The sequence below is a fragment of the Lotus japonicus genome, chromosome 4 (genome assembly GCF_012489685.1).
Source record: "Lotus japonicus ecotype B-129 chromosome 4, LjGifu_v1.2".
NCBI lineage: Eukaryota > Viridiplantae > Streptophyta > Magnoliopsida > Fabales > Fabaceae > Lotus > Lotus japonicus.
In genome coordinates this window covers 71,474,687-71,496,111 of record NC_080044.1, presented here as the reverse complement: position 1 = coordinate 71,496,111, position 21,425 = coordinate 71,474,687, and the positions used below count along the sequence as shown (strand labels likewise).

At 35.6% G+C, this 21,425-nt stretch overlaps 1 protein-coding gene across 2 annotated transcripts in view; it reads left to right on the top strand.

The window, feature by feature from the left end:
• Positions 1 to 4,772: 4,772 nt before the first annotated feature.
• The window catches only part of LOC130710760 (uncharacterized), a 66,458-nt gene continuing 49,805 nt past the window's right edge, over positions 4,773 to 21,425 (top strand). Inside the window, exons 1-22 of one of the 2 annotated variants that reach the window (XM_057560110.1) lie at positions 4,773 to 5,008; positions 5,267 to 5,348; positions 6,135 to 6,238; positions 8,242 to 8,337; positions 8,699 to 8,746; positions 9,303 to 9,353; positions 10,263 to 10,366; positions 10,536 to 10,653; positions 11,425 to 11,526; positions 11,665 to 11,865; positions 13,624 to 13,781; positions 14,441 to 14,599; positions 15,243 to 15,335; positions 15,499 to 15,850; positions 16,218 to 16,331; positions 16,449 to 16,544; positions 17,645 to 17,712; positions 18,124 to 18,244; positions 18,322 to 18,543; positions 18,649 to 18,876; positions 18,973 to 19,082; positions 20,525 to 20,621. In XM_057560110.1, coding sequence (XP_057416093.1) covers positions 4,994 to 5,008; positions 5,267 to 5,348; positions 6,135 to 6,238; positions 8,242 to 8,337; positions 8,699 to 8,746; positions 9,303 to 9,353; positions 10,263 to 10,366; positions 10,536 to 10,653; positions 11,425 to 11,526; positions 11,665 to 11,865; positions 13,624 to 13,781; positions 14,441 to 14,599; positions 15,243 to 15,335; positions 15,499 to 15,850; positions 16,218 to 16,331; positions 16,449 to 16,544; positions 17,645 to 17,712; positions 18,124 to 18,244; positions 18,322 to 18,543; positions 18,649 to 18,876; positions 18,973 to 19,082; positions 20,525 to 20,621 — 2,739 coding nt within the window. In that variant the 5' untranslated portion in view covers positions 4,773 to 4,993. Of the gene's footprint in view, positions 5,009 to 5,266; positions 5,349 to 6,134; positions 6,239 to 8,241; positions 8,338 to 8,698; positions 8,747 to 9,302; positions 9,354 to 10,262; positions 10,367 to 10,535; positions 10,654 to 11,424; positions 11,527 to 11,664; positions 11,866 to 13,623; positions 13,782 to 14,440; positions 14,600 to 15,242; positions 15,336 to 15,498; positions 15,851 to 16,217; positions 16,332 to 16,448; positions 16,545 to 17,644; positions 17,713 to 18,123; positions 18,245 to 18,321; positions 18,544 to 18,648; positions 18,877 to 18,972; positions 19,083 to 20,524; positions 20,622 to 21,425 lie in introns of those variants that run through there. The other variant, XM_057560111.1, reaches the window with a different exon arrangement.

The window sequence follows — 21,425 nt, the reverse complement described above, 5'->3', positions numbered from 1 at the left end:
ACGATAGGTTTCACTTTTCGGATGTCCGCCGACGCTAATTTCTTTGCTTCGAAACCCTATTTTCGAGCAATGGATGAAGACTTTTTCTATTCGGGACTTCTAACGAAGATTCCGTCCATGTTGCCAGACTTGTTTCGACGTTTCCAATCTTTCTTCAGTTGGAAGTTTTGTCGTTTGAGCATCACAGCAAAAAGTAGTTTTTCGGGGCAGATTAACCGACACCGCTTTTGAGTTTTTCGATATCGTTTTTCCCAAATCCTAGATATTTGTTTTGAGTTCTGGAATTCTGACGCCAGAATCTCTCTTAGAATTTCTCGGTGATCGTGCTGCAAAAATCGGAATCGCGAAATTTTCATTTTCCCGCGATTTCACCCGCCTATAAATAGCGCGAAAAAGCAAAATCCTCTCATTTTCTTTCCATTTGTGGCTGATTTCGTGGGGAGCAAGGGGGGAGGAGATTTCCGCGAAAACTTGACCAATCTTCGTGCAGTTCGTCCCTACTTCTAGGTATCGAGGTAACTATCATGAATCCTGCCTCTGATTTCTGTTTCTGCTGAGTTTCTGAAGTCGTTTCTGTGCTCTAAGTTTTGAGCTTTTTCTAAAATTGTCCGATTTCTCTGATTTCTCGCTTGGGTTATGTTCCTTATGTTCCCATGAGTCTAAAACCTCTGTCAGTAATCGCCGATTGCGATTCAGTTGTCCAGGATCTGAAAAATTGACTCAAAACTCTTTTTGTCTCACATTTCGAAACTTTATTGTCGAAAAGACTTAATCTGACTTCGTGCCTTTAGGATTTGTTGTCACGGATATCATGAGGATCGTTGCTGTCAAATTTGTTTTCCGAACTGATAACTTTGAAGTTTTGAGCCTTTATTTTGGACCAAAATGCCCCTGGATAGTCGTATTTCGACCCGATTGTCCGAAAATTGTTCCGACAATTTCTTTGCCTTAGTTTTACCCTAAAACTACCTTGTGAATTGATTTAGATCGAAGAAAAAGTTCGAAAACCCTATTTTCCATAGTGGCCGAAACCTTATTGCTTGGGTACCGTGTCCAAAAATAATTTTTGGGTCTCTATGACCTGAGCCATTGCGTAGCTCTTTCAATTGTCGAAATTTTGGCGCCGGTTTCGTGTCATTCTGAGTTCTGTAGCTCGAGTTATGCTCGTTTTAGCGAACGAAGTCTCCGTTGTCAATTTGTGCCTAAGTAGGAACTCTGAAGCTTTAGAGGCTTTCTTTACGATTTCGATTAGTATTAGTAGATCGTGTTGCTCCTAGTGAAGCTTGTGTTGATGATTGTGTTTTCTTTGTTCTAGGTTCGCAATTTCCATGCCCAACTTCTACTCACGAAGGTAAGGGTAACTCGGTTTTAGAGCGTCTTTGAGTCTTGCATGCTTTTATCGCACTGCCTGTGTTTGAGATGAAGATGTTTATATTGATTGGCAGATGATTATGATTATTATGCTGAATTTGGAAAATGTTTTCTGAGAGGCTTCGGCCGTTTACTGGTTTCTGTCGTTACTGCTTCCTAGTGGATGGAACATGTGGTTACTTTGGATTGGTCCTTGGGTGAGCTTTGTTATTGTCTGACTTGGCATATAGGGCTTGAGTCAAGTGGCGATGAGGAGGTGTGTCCTATCATTGTCCCATCTTGCGAGATGCTAAGTGGCGATCAGGAGGTGTGTCCTATGATTGTCCCGTCTTGTGTGACGTTAAGTGGCGATTAGGAGGTGTGTCCTATGATTGTCCCGTCATGTATGACGTTATAAGTGGCGATGAGGAGGTGTGTCCTATCATTGTCCCGTCTTGAGAGACGATATTGATCGATCCATTTTGTTAGCAGCATATAGTTGCATTATAGGGAACTAACACCTGACCCTATGTTGTTGGATTTTCGTATTGGTTTATTGATATCTGATTTGATGTTACATTGTTGAGGTTATTATTATCTGAGTCCGATTTATGTTTAAGTTGTTGATATATGAGTTGAGTTATGTTGCTAGTTATTTACCATGCCAGGTAATTAAATTCGAACAGCATGATTTTTCTCTTTTATACATGGTAATTGCATGGAGTTAACCCTTTCTATTTGCTACTTGTTGTTTGGGCGCTTAACGCTATTAGGCGATGGAGATCCTTCCGCCGAGGCATAGCTACTCGAGTTGGAGATCGAGTTGTAAGCGGTGGAGTAGAGGTATGAGAAGCAGCTTTGCTTCTCTTCTTGTGGATTATGTTGGAGTCTCTTTTACTTTATGAGAACTCTGTTATTAAAGTCTTGCTTCCGCCACTGTTAAAGTGCGCATGTTTATTCTGAACCTTACTTATGGTATTGTAAACTATTATTACTGTATATCGGGAAACAAGTTATCTAAATAAAGTTATGGTATGTTTCCAACCTTTTAGCCGAAGTGTTTAGTTGTTTTACAGAAAAAAAATTCCCTTGGTTTTTAGGGATTGCAGATTGGTCCTTAGACTTTGTTAGGTTACTAATGTGACTCCTCAGTTGAGAAATTGGGGTGTTACAACGGGCACAGAAAGACGATATGTGAATCTGATTGCCTCAATGTAGTTGAGAGTTTGGTGGGAAAGGAAACTGGAAACCTACACTCTTGTCTAGATATTCTTACTAAAATTCGCTGCTTGCTGTTACTTGACTGGGAAGTTCAATTTCAACATGTGGCCAGAGAATTCAATAGCACTGCAGACCTGCTTGCGAATAGTGCACTGAAGGAAAAATGGTGTTTAACCACTTGGAAGGCTCCCCCGGCTGATATTCTTCAGCTGAAGGAGTTTGGCGAGTTTCTTAGTTTTGTTTTTGCTTTCTTTTGTATTTCCGTATTACTAAAAAAAAAAGTTATATGTTACTGCTTTCTTACCTTTTTTAAACAAGAACATGACAAGCTCTCGTGAAGTTTTTGGTGATGGCAAAAAAACATCTATTAGTCACCTCGTTACTGAGATTCCTATTGCAGTAGTAGTATCTTTAGTGATATGCATTAACTGTATAATAAAAAGAAAAGTATGTGCACCTGCTTCACCTTCTTCAACACATGTTGAAATAAGTTATGCTGAAGCAAGTGCACCTACTTCACCTGAATTAAAAGTTGGTGTTTCATCATCTCATGGGATTGAGTTTCCTGAGTTGTCTTACAACTCAAATAACTCGCTCTATTTGATCCGACACGTTCCCCGATATGTTTGGACAATTTTGAATATGATCAAGAACTTTCTAGTTTTTCTTGTAGACATGCATATAAAAAAAGGTGTATGATTAGAGCCATTTTATGTGGTCATTTAGTATGTAAATATTGTAGAATAACCTAAATTTTTATTTTTCATAGCTTTGTATTTAACTATGATATCAACCCGGGCGATGCTTAACCGCTTTTATGATTTAAAAAAAAATGGATTACTTTTAATAAACCACATGTAGGTATAAATATAAATATTTATATATTAATTTATTGTACAATTTTTTTATTGATTTAATTTATATAAATAAAAAAGTTACGTGCATAGCTAGTCAGTTCATGCTTCAAGTCATTGAAGCAAATTATTAATTAATGTCAGTATCTCATGCGATGCACATGACTTGCACGAGTAAATTTATATTATGTGTTTTGATAAAAAAAAATTATATGCTTACAATTCTGCCTCCACAACGTATAATTTTTGAATCCGTTAGTGCTTATGACTGATATACACTGAAATTGAGTAATCTGACAAATTGTTAATCCAATTTTATGTAATTATCATAATTCTTGTGTGTGAAATTATATGTTACTACTTTCTGACTTTTTAAACAGGAACATGATAAGCTCTTATAAAGTTTTTGGTGATGACAAAAAAACACCTATTAGTTACCTCGACCCTAGTTAATGTGATTCCTATTGTAGTAGTAGCATCACTTGTGATATGCATTAGTATTAGTATGTGTATTTACTGTATCATAAAAAGAATAAGAATGAACACACATTCTTCTTCTGCAACAAATACTTCAGCAGATTCAGGTCCATCTGCTGATACTTCAGTAGATTCAGATCCATTTGTTGGAGTAAGTGTACCTGCTTCACCTTCTTCAACACATGTTGAAGTAGGTTCTGCTGAAGCACGTGCACCTGCTTCACCTGCATCAAAAGCGGGTGTTTCATCATTTCATGAGTTGGTATGAGTATGTACAAATGAGTTTTGACTGTTTTAAAACAAGAAAATCATTTTTAAGTATAAAGCAAGTCTCCATAATCATTAATACTGATTAACAACTTTGATAAATTAATAAAATAACTTATTTAATATGTGATGACTTATATTAATTTTACACACTACCTCACTTCATTTTAAAGGATTCACCCTATGAAAATTGATGCATCAAAAAGTGTATGTACACAAATATTTTCATTTTCATTACATATTTATTATGAACAACAAAGAGTGTGTAAGAAGAGAAAATAAAAATAAAAATAAAATGACATAGTGATTTGTTCACTTCGTCCCTTAACTGTGATGTTGGAGCTTCGATCCCCACTCATGGGAATGAAGTATATTATGGCAAACCGTTTACGATTTAATGCAAGCACCCGCAGCGAGATAATTAGTAGACCATACGCAGTGAATACCCTTAATGCTAAAGAAAAAAGAAATTTTTTGAGTGAAACTTAAAGGGGTCCACAAAGGCTGGGTGTCCGTACCAGGTTCTAACAGCACGTCCCCACTAATAAACTTGCAAGATACCGGGACCTATATAAATATCTCTCAAGCAACCATTCACATCAATTTCTCGTTTCTTCATTTCCATTTCATCTCCCTCTCTCTTTCATTCTCTTCTTCACGCAATTTCATTTCTTCATCCCAAACACTCCGCATCTCAGACTCACCGTTTTCCAGAACCAAACCCTAACTCCATTTCTTCATCGCACTCTTCCAATCGCTGATTTCGCCATGGATCTTCTCCGATTCGCGCCTTGATCGCACCGTGTTTCCTCCGATTCTTCACCATGTTCGAAGCTCACGTAAGATTCCTCTCTTCTTCTTTCATGCAAACTTCAATTTCGATTTCTTCTGTCAATTTGCGTTTGCAATTTTCCTTTGTTTCTCGATCGGACTGCATTCGCTAGTGGATGGTGGTGGCAGTTACTAAGTAGTGAATACTATGCTTCTCTGTGTCATGAATAGTTGTTGCATTTCTAAGTCTTGCTGTATTTGATTGATGCATGTAAACTGTGATTCTCAGTGGACAAAGGAGATAGTAATGTTGCTTTTGTTGACAGGTTTTGCATTTGCTTCGGAAATATTTGGGTGAATATGTACATGGACTCTCTACGGAGGCGTTGAGAATCAGTGTCTGGAAAGGTTTGTATTCTACTATTTTCTTTCTTTGGAGTGCCGGTGCTGAATTTGGTATTGTTCCATTACCTTTTTCCTTTGGTTGTATACAATCTACAATCTGAATGCATGTTAGGTAAAATCAAAATGGAACCTACTTACCAATTCCGTCAAATGTTACTAGTTCTCAAGTTGACCGATATAGAATTTTTCTTTATGCTTCTCTCGAAGTCATTAAACGGAGCAAACTTCTTGCATTGATTGTCCTAGTTCGGCTTCAGCGCTCTTTTTCTTTTCCTCTTAGTTTTATGATATGCTTTAGAGATTTTGTAAGTAGAAGGGAGAGTAAGCTAGGCTAGAATCCTGCTCTTTTAGCTGGACTGCTTACGGTCCAATTGGCTGGAACGCAACTCTAGAGGCTTTAGATAGATGTTTTGGGTGTCTCAATTTTTTTGGGATTGGCTTGTTTTTCTATACGTTTCTGTAGCTTTGATGTCATCATTTTCCTTAAGGTTTCTCATTTGTTATGCAAAGGGGTTGTCTTGCTACTTGAAGTGATTTATTTACTATGGTGATTAAGCATGTGCCCTCTATATTATAGTTGTAGTTTCATATACATGTTTATATTTACATGCCTTTTCCGTTTACATTTTAATATTTGTGTGCTGTTATATGAAACCAATTTGACCTTTCATGAGTGAATATTTTTTATTCAATGAATTGCTCACAAGATAAATTTCTGGTTGTAAAATTTCACAAAATAATGGTTTTGTACTCTCATTGTTATTACAACCAAAGACTTGATCTCTGCAGGTGATGTTGTCCTTAAAGATTTGAAGCTGAAAGCAGAGGCACTAAATGCACTGAAGCTCCCTGTTACTGTCAAAGCTGGCTTTGTTGGTACCATTACATTAAAGGTAGCAATAGCATTTACCATTGGTGGTTGTCCACTTCCAACTTTTGAGTCATTACCTTTGGTTTGTCAGTCAAAAATATGGATTCATGCATCTTTGTGTGTTTTATTACACATCTAAATCTATATGAATAGATGCCTGTCTTAGAATTTGAGTATGTGTCTAACTCTACCTCTAAAGGTAGCACATCCGGAGCGTGAAGTTTGTAGAACTAGACATATGCTGGTGGACCTTTATTGGCAGCTCAGTAAACATATCTAATAGGCTTTGATACCATCTTAGAATTCTAGTCTTAGTCTAACTCTATCCCAAAAGCTAGCTTAGTTGTGATAGTCACTCTACCCTTTATAAGGACTATTTTGGCTATTTCTCTAGTCAATGTGAGACCTTAAAAACATGGGTACATACATGCACATGTTTAGGTGTGTATTAAACAACGTATGGCATGCAGGCATGTGTGTTATTGAGAATAAACTGATGGGAATTGAGAAAATTAGAGAAATTGAGGATTGAGAGAATGACAACCAGAGAGAATTTTCTGATGGAATGGTTCTGTATTCACTACTACAAAAACTGTACAAGTATCATCTTTTTACTGTGTAATACAATGAGCTATCAATAACTTCTCTAATAGTTATATCTGTACTGCTGTCATTAACAGATTAACTACATCTTAACTCTGAGTGCGCATAACAGATACAGCAGTAAACAACTGAACTAGCTGATACAACAGTAAGTAAGGCACTACTCTAACATCCCCCCTGCAAGCTTGAGATGGTTGAATGAGTGAGAACTTGTCAACCACCTTGAGTTTGTCTCTAAGTGTTGTAAACTGTAGTGGAGATCGGGACTTTGTAAAAATGTTTGCACATTGATTCAATGAGAGAATATGAGTCACAACCAGGCTTTTGTTAAAACACCTCTTGTACAAAGGAAATGCCAAGCTCCATGTGTTGACATGAAGCGCTAGATTATGGGATAGAGAAACTGTTTCAGACTGCCACAAAATATTTAAGGTGTAGTGAAGAGTCTTTAACTCAGCTAGTAAGATAAAGAAACTCTTCCGTTGTATTGTGCAATTCGGTGCACAATTGGCGATATTTTGTGTGTCTGAGTGAAAATGAGCATGGAACTTATCCCAAAGTTGATACGCATGCCTGCAACCTATCATCTTGATGAGAATTGAGCTTTACACTGATAACTGCAGCTATGATAGGAGGCATGCATCCTGCTGCTCGCAAGACAAGTATGTATAGATGATTATGCTGAAATCCTATCAGATATTGATCGGAACTTAGCTATAATCTTTTCGATTCACCAGAGAGGCGTGAAGATGTGACCATTAATGGCCGGCGTAATCTTCTGTTTTAAAAGGAGGAAATTGTTTTCATCTAGCTTCTTGAAAATGGAATAAGAAAATGAAACTTGAGCATTCGCCGGGACTGAAATTGGCAAGGGTGTAATGGAGATTGGAGTCGCTTTCATCAGTGATTGTGGTGACTAGTAAGATGATATCCAGCAACCGATGTCAACCATGAACTCCTGTGAGGCTAGGCTCTAAATACCATAATGAAGGGTTAGGAGGAGACAATTTTGAGAAGCTGAAAATTTATTTTATTGATTGTTAGAAAAACAGGGACAAATAAATAGAGAGCTTCAATCTTCTGTTGAGCTATAACTGTCTAGAACTAATTAGTAACAAACTTCATAGTTGGCACTAATCGACTACGACTCTCCTATAGTTAATATCCTATACATTGAGTATAGCTTAGCTATCATACATCCATAACATAACAGATACAACAGGAAGTACAACACTACTGTAACACATGTAAGGTTTTGTGTCATGCAGTTTTATGGTTTACCATGTTCATTTGTTGTTGGTTTTCTTTTACTCTTGCTTTTGTCCCCCCCCCCCCCTTTAAACCTTTTCCTCTCCTCTCGAATTCTTAAATGTGCTTTCAAATGAGGTGATTATTATATCTTTCCTCTCTAATCTAATATAGGTTCCTTGGAAAAGTTTGGGTAAAGAACCTGTGATTGTTCTAATCGATCGTGTGTTTGTTCTTGCTCATCCTGCTCCAGATAGTCGGACAATGAAGGTACTCAAGTATTATGTATTTTCCTTAAGTAATTTATTCTATCTTTTGCTAAAGTGAGCTTTGTCATAAACCAACTATTCGAAGAATCTTATGTTGTTGTGTGGGTGAAGACGCATGAATGATTTTATATTATATTTTTAACATGCCATTTGATTCAAGAGCCCGTTGGGCTTAAATCCTGGAAAATTTTATAAGCTCACCTACCTGGTGTTGAAATTCAACTTCAAACCACTTGGTCATTGAGACTCTAATACCATGTCATGAACCAACTATTCTAAAAGCTTAGTAGTTTTATATTGGGTGAAGACACATTAGTGGTTTTATATTATTTCTAATTTCTAACTAGCATGTTTTTTTACAGGATGAGGATAGGGAAAAACTTTTTCAAGACAAGCTCCAACATATTGAGGTTAGATTTTATGCAATTTTTGTAAAAGTATCTTATTTATTTTGAGGAAGGTGTAGGTACTAGGGAAAAACTTTTCCAAGACAAGCTCCAACAGATTGATGTTTGTTACTGTTGAGTTGCTTGTGTTATTTATATTTATTTCCCCCCAGTATAAGTGTGTAAGATTATCATTGCATATGTCCTTGACCAATTTTTCTAGGAGTTGTTGTGGAATGTTCTTGTCAGTAAACAATTTGTTCCTTCAATTATACATATTTGAGTAAATTATATTGACCTCTATAGGGATTTTGAAACCTCTGGAAACAGGCTCCCTTTCAATTTATGAAATTACAATGTTCGATAGGTTGGATTTTTCTTTCTATTTTTTTATAATATTGGGATATAAGTTGGATTTAGCTTTTGATATCTTAGTTGAACAAAACCATTAGGTTTATTTATAGCAGAAATTATTTTAAAGCTCAGGTTTCGGTTGAACTTCATTTACTTTTAGTTATTAAATTATCTTTTTGTGATACTCTTTCTTACGTGTAGTTCTTTTTTTCCCTCCTTCATGCAGGAAGCGGAGTCAGCAACACTTGATGCAATATCTAAGTCTAAGTTGGGAAGTGTATGACTTTGATATCATCTAGCTCTTGGTCTTAATTTATTTGGTTCTTTTTTAAATTGGCCATTTTGTTTTCAAGTCATTTATGAATGCGTTAGTTCATATCTGTTCAGAATATCTAAGCATTGGGGCACTGTCCATTTTATTAAAATAAACCTGGATGAATGTGTTTTGATTAACAGTAGTTTTCTTTGAGATTGATTATGTTTTCATGCCTTGCTTTCATGTATAGTTATAACTTATAATTGGAATCTGATTTTCAATCAAGTAATAGATAAAAGACTATTGGTTCAGTCATGTGATGTTGGAGGATATGGAAGAGTATGCTGTCATTTGATAAAAGGCCATTGATTTTCTGACACCCCTTACTCTCACATCACTTTTTCATCTCCTCTCCCCCCCCTCTCTCTTCCCTATACCATTCTTGGACTCCATGGGAGTGGGTGTGGTGACAATAATTTTCTGTAATTAAAATGGGAAGGATCAGAAGGAGATGCATTACTGAAATTTGATTATTTTTTGGTATCTCAAACATAATTAATTATTCAACCTTGAGGGTTTTCAATGTAACTCTCTTTGCACTTCTAGATGCAATTGTGTCAACAGGCAAGATTTGTTTAGAAGTGAGTTGTGAGAAAAAATAGAGAGCTTGTTGGAATTAGCTAATGATAGCAGAATTAAATGATGAAAAGGTTGAGTCATCTTGTCTGATGTTTGGATGGTAAGATGGGACAAAGGCATTTGATGTATTATTAGGTTTCCTTGGATTGAGAAATACTAGAGAAGAGGTATCATTTTGGATGGTGTTTTATCTGAGAATTTAATTAGTATTCATATTGAGAATATCTCTCTCTGTCTCTCTCTTTTTATGTATGTATAAGATAAGATGTCTGACAGCTTATTATCTTACAGTCATCTTCTGGAAATTCGTGGCTGAGTTCTCTAATATCTACAATTATTGGAAATCTAAAGATATCGATCAGCAACGTGCATATCAGATATGAAGATTCAGTCAGGTTGGTTAACGAGTACCATTTTAATCCCTTTGCAGGTGCAAGTATGCATGCACATTGACTTCGAATTTAATTTCTGTTTTTAGATTATTGAGATTATGCTTAAGCTTTATTTCTACTTGCTTGTACTTTATCCGTATTTCCACTTGCTTATGCTAAGTGTTGTTTGCAGTAATCCAGGCCATCCATTTTCTTCAGGTTTGACTTTGGCCAAGCTTGCTGCTGTTACAATGGATGAACAGGGGAATGAAACTTTTGATACCAGTGGGGCGTTGGATAGATTGAGGAAGGTGAGCAGTTCCTTGATCTGCTAATTTTATGAACAATCTATTGGCGGTTAACTCTGACTTGGCAACCCTAATAGAGAGACATGCCAAGATTGTTTTTCACTTTTTCTATTCAGTAAAGCTTCTTGTCTTAGTGTGTTATATTATATGTTTTAGTTTGTTGACTTGTATTTCTTTCTTTTGTGTTGGTTGGTTGTATATAATTGTTTTTGCAATATTTCAGAATTTAGTGGCCCACCTATACATTGTAATGGTACCATGCTAGATTTTTTTTGTTTAGGCAAATGTTAGTTGTTAGTAATGTTAGTAAATTAGTCCTCCTCAGGGTTCGAACCCTGAACCCTTCACCCTTCATCCCACCCAACCCTTATGTCCCTAGCTCTTACCACTTGAGCTATCCTTCGGGACTGGTACCATGCTAGATGATAATCATAATTCTAGAAAAATATACATGTTTTGCTTTGTTGTCCAATATCTTGATGGCTTGAGTTGGAGTTTAGTAGGTCCATGGGAAATTTCTGCCCGGGCGGCCTATGCATTTCGCACGGTTGGTTGTAGAGATATTAATAAGGCCATTGCTTGGCAGCTTAAGCATTTGGGATGACTTGGTTCCAAAAATGTTAATAGAACTTTCTGATATATAGTGATGAGTGATCCTGGTTTCTTCCACTTCTAATTTATTCAAATGTTTAGCTAACAGTTCAAGTGAGCTTGTGTATTGTTCGCAGCAGTGCAACTGATTTTGGTTTGAAATTTATTTTGTTCTCATGACAGTCAGTTCACCTTGAGAGGCTAGCTTTTTATCACGATTCTAATCGGCTTCCTTGGGAGATTGATAAAAGATGGGAGGATATCAGTCCACATGAATGGATTGAGGTTTATTCTGATTTGATAAATTCCATCTTCTATTATGTGTTACACATATGTAATGTCAACTTTATTTTTATTTACCAGTATTTTGTTCTTTTGCTCCTCATTTCATTTCTTGTGTTTTTCATTTTTGCTCTGTACTAGATATTTGAAGATGGCATAAACGAGCCTACTGGTGATCATAAGTTGGTGTCTAAGTGGGCTATGAACCGCACATACTTGGTTTATCCTATCAATGCAGTACTACAGTATCATCGTCTTGGAAACCAAGAAAGAACTGATCCAGAAATTCCATTTGAGAAAGCTTCACTTGTCCTGACAGATGTCTCTCTTACTCTTACTGAGGTATTTTATATTTAATTATTTGATATATTTCTAGAACCACTTCTGATTTTTGCTTCAAAAGGAATGTTGTTAAGAGAAAAGCTTAGAAGCCTGGACGCTTCAACGGGTCTACCTTGCTTGTATTAGATACTTAGTATATAGGATTTCATACTGGATATGTATAATTTTTATTCATAATTTTATTTTGAATATTTGTGTCAATACAGTGGTATATCATTAGAATAACTAAAGCTGAAAAATATTGTTATTTTCTAATTTTTCCTTCTTTCTCACTTTTTTCAACTATCATTTTAATTTATAAAGTTTTATGATCGTTTCATGCATTTTTTTTATATTTTGAAAATGATATTTGTTAATATGGTTTATCTAATATTTTCCCATGAAAGTAGGAACAGTATTTTAATTCTATTTTATTTAAGAGGTATATCAATGCCTAAATTATAAGGACTTAGGCAGTTGATTTGTATTCAAATTTTGACTTGCTTATCGAGTTATCGTTATAAAATTTAGCGCTGGGAGGGTTTCTGTGAATCAATCTTAAACCATTCAAGTGATATACATGGTTTTTGATATATATGTTATGTTGTATCCTACTGTAGTTGTATCTTGTTTTTGTAAAAATGCTGTATCCCCACATTGTACTGGTGTCCTATCCATCACTATCTAATATCTATGCATCCTAAAAGGACGAGTAATAATGTTATCTTGTTATTGTGGTTTTGATTTGATATTTGAAAAACATGTGGTGTATTAATGATCTGCTGATATTTCCTAAAAAGTGTTGCTGCTTTTGATATGGCATCTGTAAAAAAGAGGTCTGTGTAACACAACGTCCTCACGAACTCCACTCTGGTTCAGTAGCTGGTGCCATAACTAAGGAAGAAAACAGAGAGAAAAGAAAAAGAAAAAAAAGATAGTAGGGACTCTGCTGCCTCCTTCTTAACCTTTCCTCGAAATTCTCACTTGTCTGTTCCAATCCCCCCCCCCCCCCAACACACACACACCTTTATCTCAACCATCCTTGACAAATTCAGTGTTGAGTGTCTCCTTTTCCGTGCCGTGTATGCATCTTGTTATTAGGAAGATTTTAGTTTTTGCGAACTCTATTCCTCTGGTACTGCTATTATTCCCACTATTTCCATGAATATACACGTATGTCTTCACTCTCTGAGTTTTCCTCTCTCTTCCTAGTATACACTAGGGTAATGGGAGGTCTAAACATTTTATTTCCAATCTTGTGTTACTGGGTAGTGAAGTCTAGTATGCATTATGCAACTTTTTTTGGAACAGCATATTCTTAACTTGTGTTTTTGGCTAGCGATAAAAGTCAATTTTTAAAGGGATTCCTTGTTGAGTGGGCAGAGGAATTAGAGAACAAATTTGTGTGAATGCTTTTCTTTATTCTTCCCCTGGTTCTGGTCATCATAGTTTTTAAATTATGTTTCATTACTTTGTTCTTTTATTATTATCATTATTTATTTTCTTGCTTTCTTCCTTTTAAATTTTTCGTTTTGATAAAAGAAGAAAACTTCATTAGTGTGTTAAACATTTGAACAGGTTTAAAAGATGAATGAGATCTCTGATTAGATTTCCTGCATATATTTGTACCAATGAATTAGATCAAGTGTAGTATGATAAGCCCAGACCAATAATGCTTCATGTAATAACAAATATTAATTTCTAACTTTGTATCGCTCACCCTTTATTTGCTTCTCCTTGAAAATACTTTTTTTTTTACTGTTCCTCCCTGAACTATAGGCTCAGTATTATGATTGGATTAAACTTTTGGAAGCTGTTTCAAGATACAAGACATATATGGAGGTTTCTCATTTACGTCCTACAGTTCCCATCTCAAAGGCTCCTTATTTGTGGTGGCAATATGCTGCTCAGGCTTCTCTCCAGCAGCAGAAGATGTGGTAATTATATTGTTGTTTTTCTGAAATAAGTCAACTAGCTTATTATGTTGTACTGAGTGCTAAAGTTTCTCTGTAATGTGGATTCTGTGCTATTCTTAGTTTTTCCCTGACTAGTTAGTAGCTCATACTATACACGGTTTTTTTAATTAACTTGTAGTATATTTAAATTATTATTTAGATAATAAGTGATAAATGTGTGTATAGATTAGATTTAAGTAATATACATTTATAAATTGCAATTTTGAATTTGTTGACTTTTTTAAAATTATGGCAAGAAATTAACATTTAAGGATTTAATTTATATCAATGTATTGATAGAGACGATAAAAAATGATTCAGAGATAATATATATTCATTGGGGATAAGTACATTGAATTTGACTCAATACATTGATATTATTGGATAATTTGTTTGAATTTGAATTCAGGATGCTAACATTTGAAAATAGTCATTATTAAAAGGCAACTGGGATATACACTCATCTGAGTTTGAATTAAAAATAGAATAAAAATGAAGAGAGGTCATATGGAGTTCTTTGTTAAAATACTACTCGGTAGCTTGTGGGGGATTTATGTGAGTTCTTCACGTTTTAGAGTGAGGTCTCATTTAATACATAGGCATAGATTTGAGGCTGACTTTATGCTTTCTTATTAAATCAGCTACCGTTTATCATGGGACCAAATTCGGAATCTATGTCAGCTTCGGCGGCGATACATTCAGTTGTATGTGGCATCTCTTCAGCATTCATCAGACAATAACCACACGGAATTGAGAGAAATAGAGAAGGATCTTGATTCGAAAGTGATTCTTCTATGGAGGTCTGTATACCTTTTTTTATTAACATTGTGCTAATGATTTTCGAAGGTGGAAGTTTTTGTTTTTAAGAATACCATGTTTTATACTATATCTTGTGACCATTGCTTTTACATTTTGAGAAGATTCTGATTTGGATTCTTTTTGCTTCTTGTAAGCCGATCCTATTTGCCTTCTAATCTAAAATTGAGGACTTGATCCCTCCCCTTGGTTCTTCTTTAGTTTTTTGGGTTGCAAGTCGTTCCATTTCCACACTTATTGCCCTAAAAGACAGATTTATGTGGAAAATGATGTATGTTTATATGTGTGAAAGTTCGCAATAGCATTAACACCAGTGAATAGTCATTCTCTATGTGTGTCATGCGTGGCTCTACCTTGGAAACTGCTGCACCTTTATTGCAACACTTCCACTATGTTTGATTTTCTCAGTTTCAGTGTAGATGGGTATGAGAATGTAAAAGGAATTAAAGAAAGGGAGAGAGTTAAGAAAGAAAGATTAGGGTAAACTATAATGGGACGATCTGCTAGGTGTAGTATATACCACTAGGTCACTCTCAATAATCTACTTGTAACTCATAACTCTAACTCTTAAGACTCCACCTCAAGGCAATCTGTATCTACATACCAAATTTTCCTTGGTTTCTTTAGGCTCTTAGCTCATGCCAAGGTTGAATCTGTGAAATCAAAGGTAGCTGCTGAAGAAAGGAAGATCAAGAAAAAGAGCTGGTTTTCATTTAGATGGTATGCATCATTACCTCGACACATCTTATTGCTTTTGGATTGGTTTACATATGTTCTTGTGGTTTATTAAAGTTTAGTAGCAATTGCTAATGTTGCTGAATTCTGTTTTCTGTAGTATTTGTCTATATGCATGGAAATTTATCCTAGTACCATTTTTATGTAGGCATGCTGACACAGAAGAAACCTCTTTGGATGATGTTTCTGAGGAGCAACAGGTTACAGAAGAACGGTTGACTAAAGAGGAATGGCATGCAATCAATAAGCTACTAAGTTACCAACCTGCGGAGGAGTTGATGCTACGATCTGCAAAGGATATGCAGAATATGTTCCAGTTTCTGGTAACTGTATCTATTGGTCAGGCTGCTCTCAGGATTATCAGTGTGAATCAGGTGGAAATCGTCTGTGGTCGATTTGAGCAGCTTCATGTGTCTACCAAGTTCAAGCATCGTAGTGTTTACTGTGATGTGTTACTAAAATTTTATGGTCTATCTGCTCCTGAAGGTTCACTTACACAGGTTTGCTCCTCTGAAATGTATACTGCATAAAAGTGTTTATTGCGTAGTTTTCAATTTTTTGAAATAACCATATTTTATTATGCGAACTTTACTCTCACACGTGTGTGTGTGTGTGGGGTGTGTGTGTGTGTGTGTGTGTGTGCATCAATGCAATGCAATTCAATGTGATGTTTTGTGAAGTATTTTTTCTTTCTGGTTTAACTAGCATTTTGGTTCCTTTTTTCCAGCTCTACTATTTTTCCTGTACATATTTCATAGGTTCTTTAATATCCTATATTGTCTGTCATTTGATAATTGAATTCCAACAATAGTTCTTCTTAGATTTCTTTGGTTGCTAGTTCATACTTCTTGGGAACTTGATATGCAGAGTGTCTATAGTGAGCAAAAGGTAAATGCATTAGTGGCTAGTTTTGTCCACTTGCCGATCGGAGAGAATATTGACTGGAGATTGTCAGCTACAATTGCTCCCTGCCATGTGACGGTAAACAATCAGAAAAAAACTTGTCCTGCATAGAGGCGTGAAATTGAACTTTTCAATTAAGAAGGTTCTTGTTTTTCATTGTTTTTATATTCTGAATTTGTGTACTTTTTGCTCCAGGTTTTGATGGAAAGTATTAATCGTGTCTTAGAGTTTTTGAAGCGAAGTAAGGCAGTTAGTCCTACTGTTGCATTGGAAACAGCTACTGCCTTGCAGGTGATTATATCCTTGTATTTGAATCTTTGGTGAAAAAAAATTGAATTGAAAAATAAATACGATAAAGAAGCCATCGTTTTCATTCCTGAATTTTCTTTCTCGTGTTTGTTTTTATTTGTTTTGTTTGAGCTTTCATTACACTCGATATGAATGAATGAACTTCCAAACTTAATTTTTTTACTCTTGCAACATAGTGAGTTGGTGAAATGCTACTAATTTTAGCCTTAGATATTATGCATTTATACAGTTTAAAAAATGCTACCATAGTCATTAAGAGAGCAGGAGTTGGTGTTTTATTGACAGAAATATTACTTGTATATGGCCTTCAAACTGATGTGAAATTTTCAGCATGTGGGAAAATGGAAAACAACTAGTTTTTTTAAAAGAAAATTGGGCTGACCTGATTTGCTTTGTTGAAAATATAGAAGGAGCGGAATTTCATATATTATTTAACGTAAGAAAATACAATAGGGAGGCTCTCTATATATAGAGACCTAAGACAGCAAAGTGCTTGCACAGCAAGCAAATAAACCCTAGATTGTGACTTAAGTGTTGCGCAGCAACACAACCCTAGCTGCCACATAGGGAAGGCTAGATAAGCAAAATATAAAATATTAAATTAGAATATTACAAAAATAACCCTGAACTAATTATCTCTAATATGCTTCTTACACCACACCTCTGAGTATAAAAATAATAATATTTTGGGATTTTCTTGATATATATGCAGATGGATCAGCGAGCCTGAGCTGATGAGTTTATTTTCTTTTATCTATTTCTATTTTTGATTTCTAGCACAGTAGGATGTGTTATCCTTCTTCCTGATATTTTCTCTTCCCTTGTTTTGAAATAAACTTAGTAAAAGAAAAACAGTCCATTGGTAATTGAACTAAATGCCCTTGAGATTTTGAATTTGGATCTATCAAAATTGGTAAATAAACTGGAATAAATAGGATATATGTTATAAATGAAACAAATGTTTAGGGCTTCAATTTGCTGAAGTCATCATAATGCAATATTTCCCCTTTGCATTTATTTAGTGGGAACCTGTTTTAGCTTTATATCCTTTCTGGGCTAACTTCTTTTATTTGCAAGGGCAGTTGAAGTTTGAGGAAGTGACTCGAAGAGCACAGGAGCAATTTCAAATGGTTTTGGAGGAACAAAGCAGGTATCCATTGTTATTCTCTTTTTTCCTTTCCTTGCAGGGGTTTGACTTCTCTGTTCTCTATGTCCATACCTATGAAAACTTTTTGTATTTATCAAGCCAGTCATATGCTTAAAATACTGGGTATTTAAGTGAGATGTGACCCCATAAGATTTTTCAAAGGATTATGTAAGGATTAAGTAAATTGCCAGTAGTAGTTATCCATCTTTTTGTTGTGTGTAACTGGGGAAATTTATTTCTTCGCTTTTCATTTTCATTTTTTTGAATTTCATTTTGTGGCAGTATTGGCATATGCCTAGTTGAAATATTTGGTACTTCAGTACAATATTTTGTTTCATTTTATTATTTTTTAATATTAAATTGAAAAGCATACGGTGTTTGATTTCAGATTCTTGTTTCTCCCTGATTTTTCAGATTTGCATTTGATATTGATCTTGATGCTCCAAAAGTTAGAGTTCCTCTCAGAACTAGTGGTTCAGAAAGATGTGACAGTCATTTTCTTTTGGATTTTGGTCACTTTACACTACACACTGCGGTATGCTTCTTGGTATACTAGATTGAGTGTTGCTTTTGTGACTTGGAAATTTCTTAAACGATTCAGTATTTTCACAGGAAAGCCAGTCTGATGATCAGAGGCAGAATCTTTATTCTCGGTTTTACATATCTGGACGAGATATTGCTGCTTTTTTTACAGACTGTGGCTCTGATTCCGGTAGTTGCAGTTTGGTTGAGCCTAATTATGATGGTCAAATAATGAACTCACCCATTACCAAAGAAGATGAAAATGTCTATTCTCTCATTGATAGGTGTGGAATGGCAGTACTTGTTAATCAGGTTTGTTTGTTATACTTGTCCTAACTATTCGAAATTAAATTTTCTGGATGACATTTTAGTAAGCATATTATGTCATTGTCATGTTTCTGTCTCTGGTTACTCAAGATTAAGGTGCCGCATCCAAATTATCCATCCACTCTTATTTCTATTCAAGTGCCAAACCTCTGGATCCACTTTTCCCCGGAGAGATATTTTAGAATCATGGAACTGCTGAACATATTGTACGAGACAATGGAAACTTGTAGTCAGCCGACAGCTGATAGTTGCCAATCTAAACTTGCTCCTTGGAGTCCTGCTGATCTTGCCACTGATGGTAGAATCCTAGTTTGGAAGGTATTTCCAAAGTTCTTTCTAAATTTACTCATTAGTCATTTACTTCTAAGGTATTGATATTTTTTACTCAATGAATTTGAAATGATCATTTCACAGGGAATTGGCAATTCGGTTGCTACATGGCATCCTTGTTTCCTGGTGCTTTCAGGATCGTATCTTTATATGTTTGAGTCAGCGAAGTCTCAGAGTTACCAGCGATATCTAAGGTTTTATACATTTTTTTATATTGTTTCTTGCACATTAATTTTGGTGTCTTTTTCTACTAAAAAAGTATTTTTTGAAAAGAAGAAGAAAAGAACATTTGTATGTGCTCATGAGTCTCAAATTGATTAGAGATATGGCCAAATAAGTTTTTGTAAAGGGCAGAGCAACCCTCAGCCCTAAGCTAGCTTTTGGGGTAGAGTTAGGCCTAACTCTAATTCTAACATGGTATCCGATACTATCCTATATCCGTTTATTGGAGACCACTGATACATGAGCCTCTGCAGTTGATCATTTCTGCAAATTCCACGATCTTGATGTCCAACCTTACGCGTGAGGGGGTGTGTTGCGAAGTCCCACTTGACTATAGATATGGCAAAATAAGTGTTTATAAAGGGTAGAGCAACCCTCACTCCTAAGCTAGCTTTTGGCGTAGATTAGGCCTAACCCAAATTCTAAGAATATGGATGGTATGCTATTCTCTGCAATAGAAAATGATTCAAGAAATATGAAAAATTGAAATGAATTAGTAAGGCTGCCAAGTTAGTTTGCATGTCAGAAATAGGAAATTCTGTGCACTTTGCGGTACTATGCTGTGGGCATTCTTCTCCTCTTCAATGCTCTGATAAACTGCATAATAAGGTTCAATTGGCAAATGTCTTTACTACGGGTTTGAGTGGGTCTCTGTTAGAAATCCTGAGTTAGAACCACACACCACAAAACCTTAGGCTTAAGGCAATGGGTGTGTATGTTCTTTAATATATATACACTTGTACACTAGCTAATCTAGGCAATGTAGGACTTCTTTGAGTCACCACTTGTTATCTCTATTATCTCGAATCAATTATATTTGCAACAAGCCAGCTTAAGGAAATGTTAGAAATATTGTAAATAGGGACATTATGAGTTATTGGAATGTAGTTGTTGTAAATTATTTTGTAATATTAGACTATAGTGTTAACTAGTTTGTTAGACTAGTTAGTTAGTGATGATGTCAGCATGATACCTGACTTCATCTTAGCTGGTCTATATATAGGACCTTACTGACTGGTTCAATATAACTTTCTGTTAGATTCAGTTACATTCAGTTTTTCTCAACTTAACATATAATTTAGACACACAATTCATTCTATTTCTCATTTTTACCTCTTTCTCTCTCTCTCTCTCTCTCTCTCTCTGTAGTGTGTTGTTACTTGTAAGTTTTGACATAGAGTACTCTCTTTAGGTGTCATACGACTCTGGGACAGCAAGAGATTGCAGTATTTTCTGTATTATTGTTAGTGTAACATTATCTGTTAGGATATAGTTTGCTGAGACCGGAGTGCAGCAAATCTTCCAACTTTATTTTCCTTCAAATTTTACATGATTTTGCCGTGATTATAGCTTTTGGACATAATTTTTTATTTGAAAACATATATTTATGCAATTTACTCGTTGGACTCTGCAGCATGGCTGGTAGGCAAATACTTGATGTTCCCCCAACAAATATTGGTGGTTCCCCATTTTGTATTGCTGTTAGCACCAGGGGAATGGACATTCAGAAGGTAAGCTAAACAAGTTCTGCTAGTCTTAAACGAAGTATGATATTGTATGTCTGAAACGGTCCATTTTTTCTGCTACTGTTAATTATTTTTAGAATTCTAAGTAAGAGAGAACTTGCTAAAGCGAGAGTATGTGGTTAGCTATAACCACATAGGAAGCATTTTTAGAAGCATGTTGTATTTCATCTTAACAGATTTACGAGAGATGGATTGCATTTCATAGTTAGAGAATTCTAACTGAAGCTTTTAACAGAAGCATGTGGTTAGGCATAACTAAGTCAACAGACACTAAACAGAATGCCTAACTATAGTTGGGTTGGGCCTAACTCACAACAGATTTAAGAGACACATTTCTATCCATTATGGAGTGCTGTTTTCAATTGTTTGCATGTTTTTGTCAAGACATGGCGTGTTCTGTCCCAGTTAACATGTAACACTCCAAATATATTACTCCACATAGCATGGTAGCCGGCTTATGATGAAGAACATTTGTCCAGTTAGTTTTAAATCTGAGTAGGAGATTACACAAAAATACTAGAGACTGACCTGTGTGGGGCCTCCGTACTTGCAAAAATTTGTGTGTTAAGTGCTACCATGAAGCACAAACACTTCTTCTTGAGGTGGCCGTGTGTTAAAACTTAAAACACTTTTTCTGACACTGACACGTGTACGACACTTCTAAGGCACATGTAGGAAACTCCTCATCAGGTGTCCATTACTTTTTTTTTTATCAGCTTGAACAATTAGCCAACATCCCAAGGACACTTTTTGCAAATAGAAATTTAAAACTTCACTCAAATAAGACAT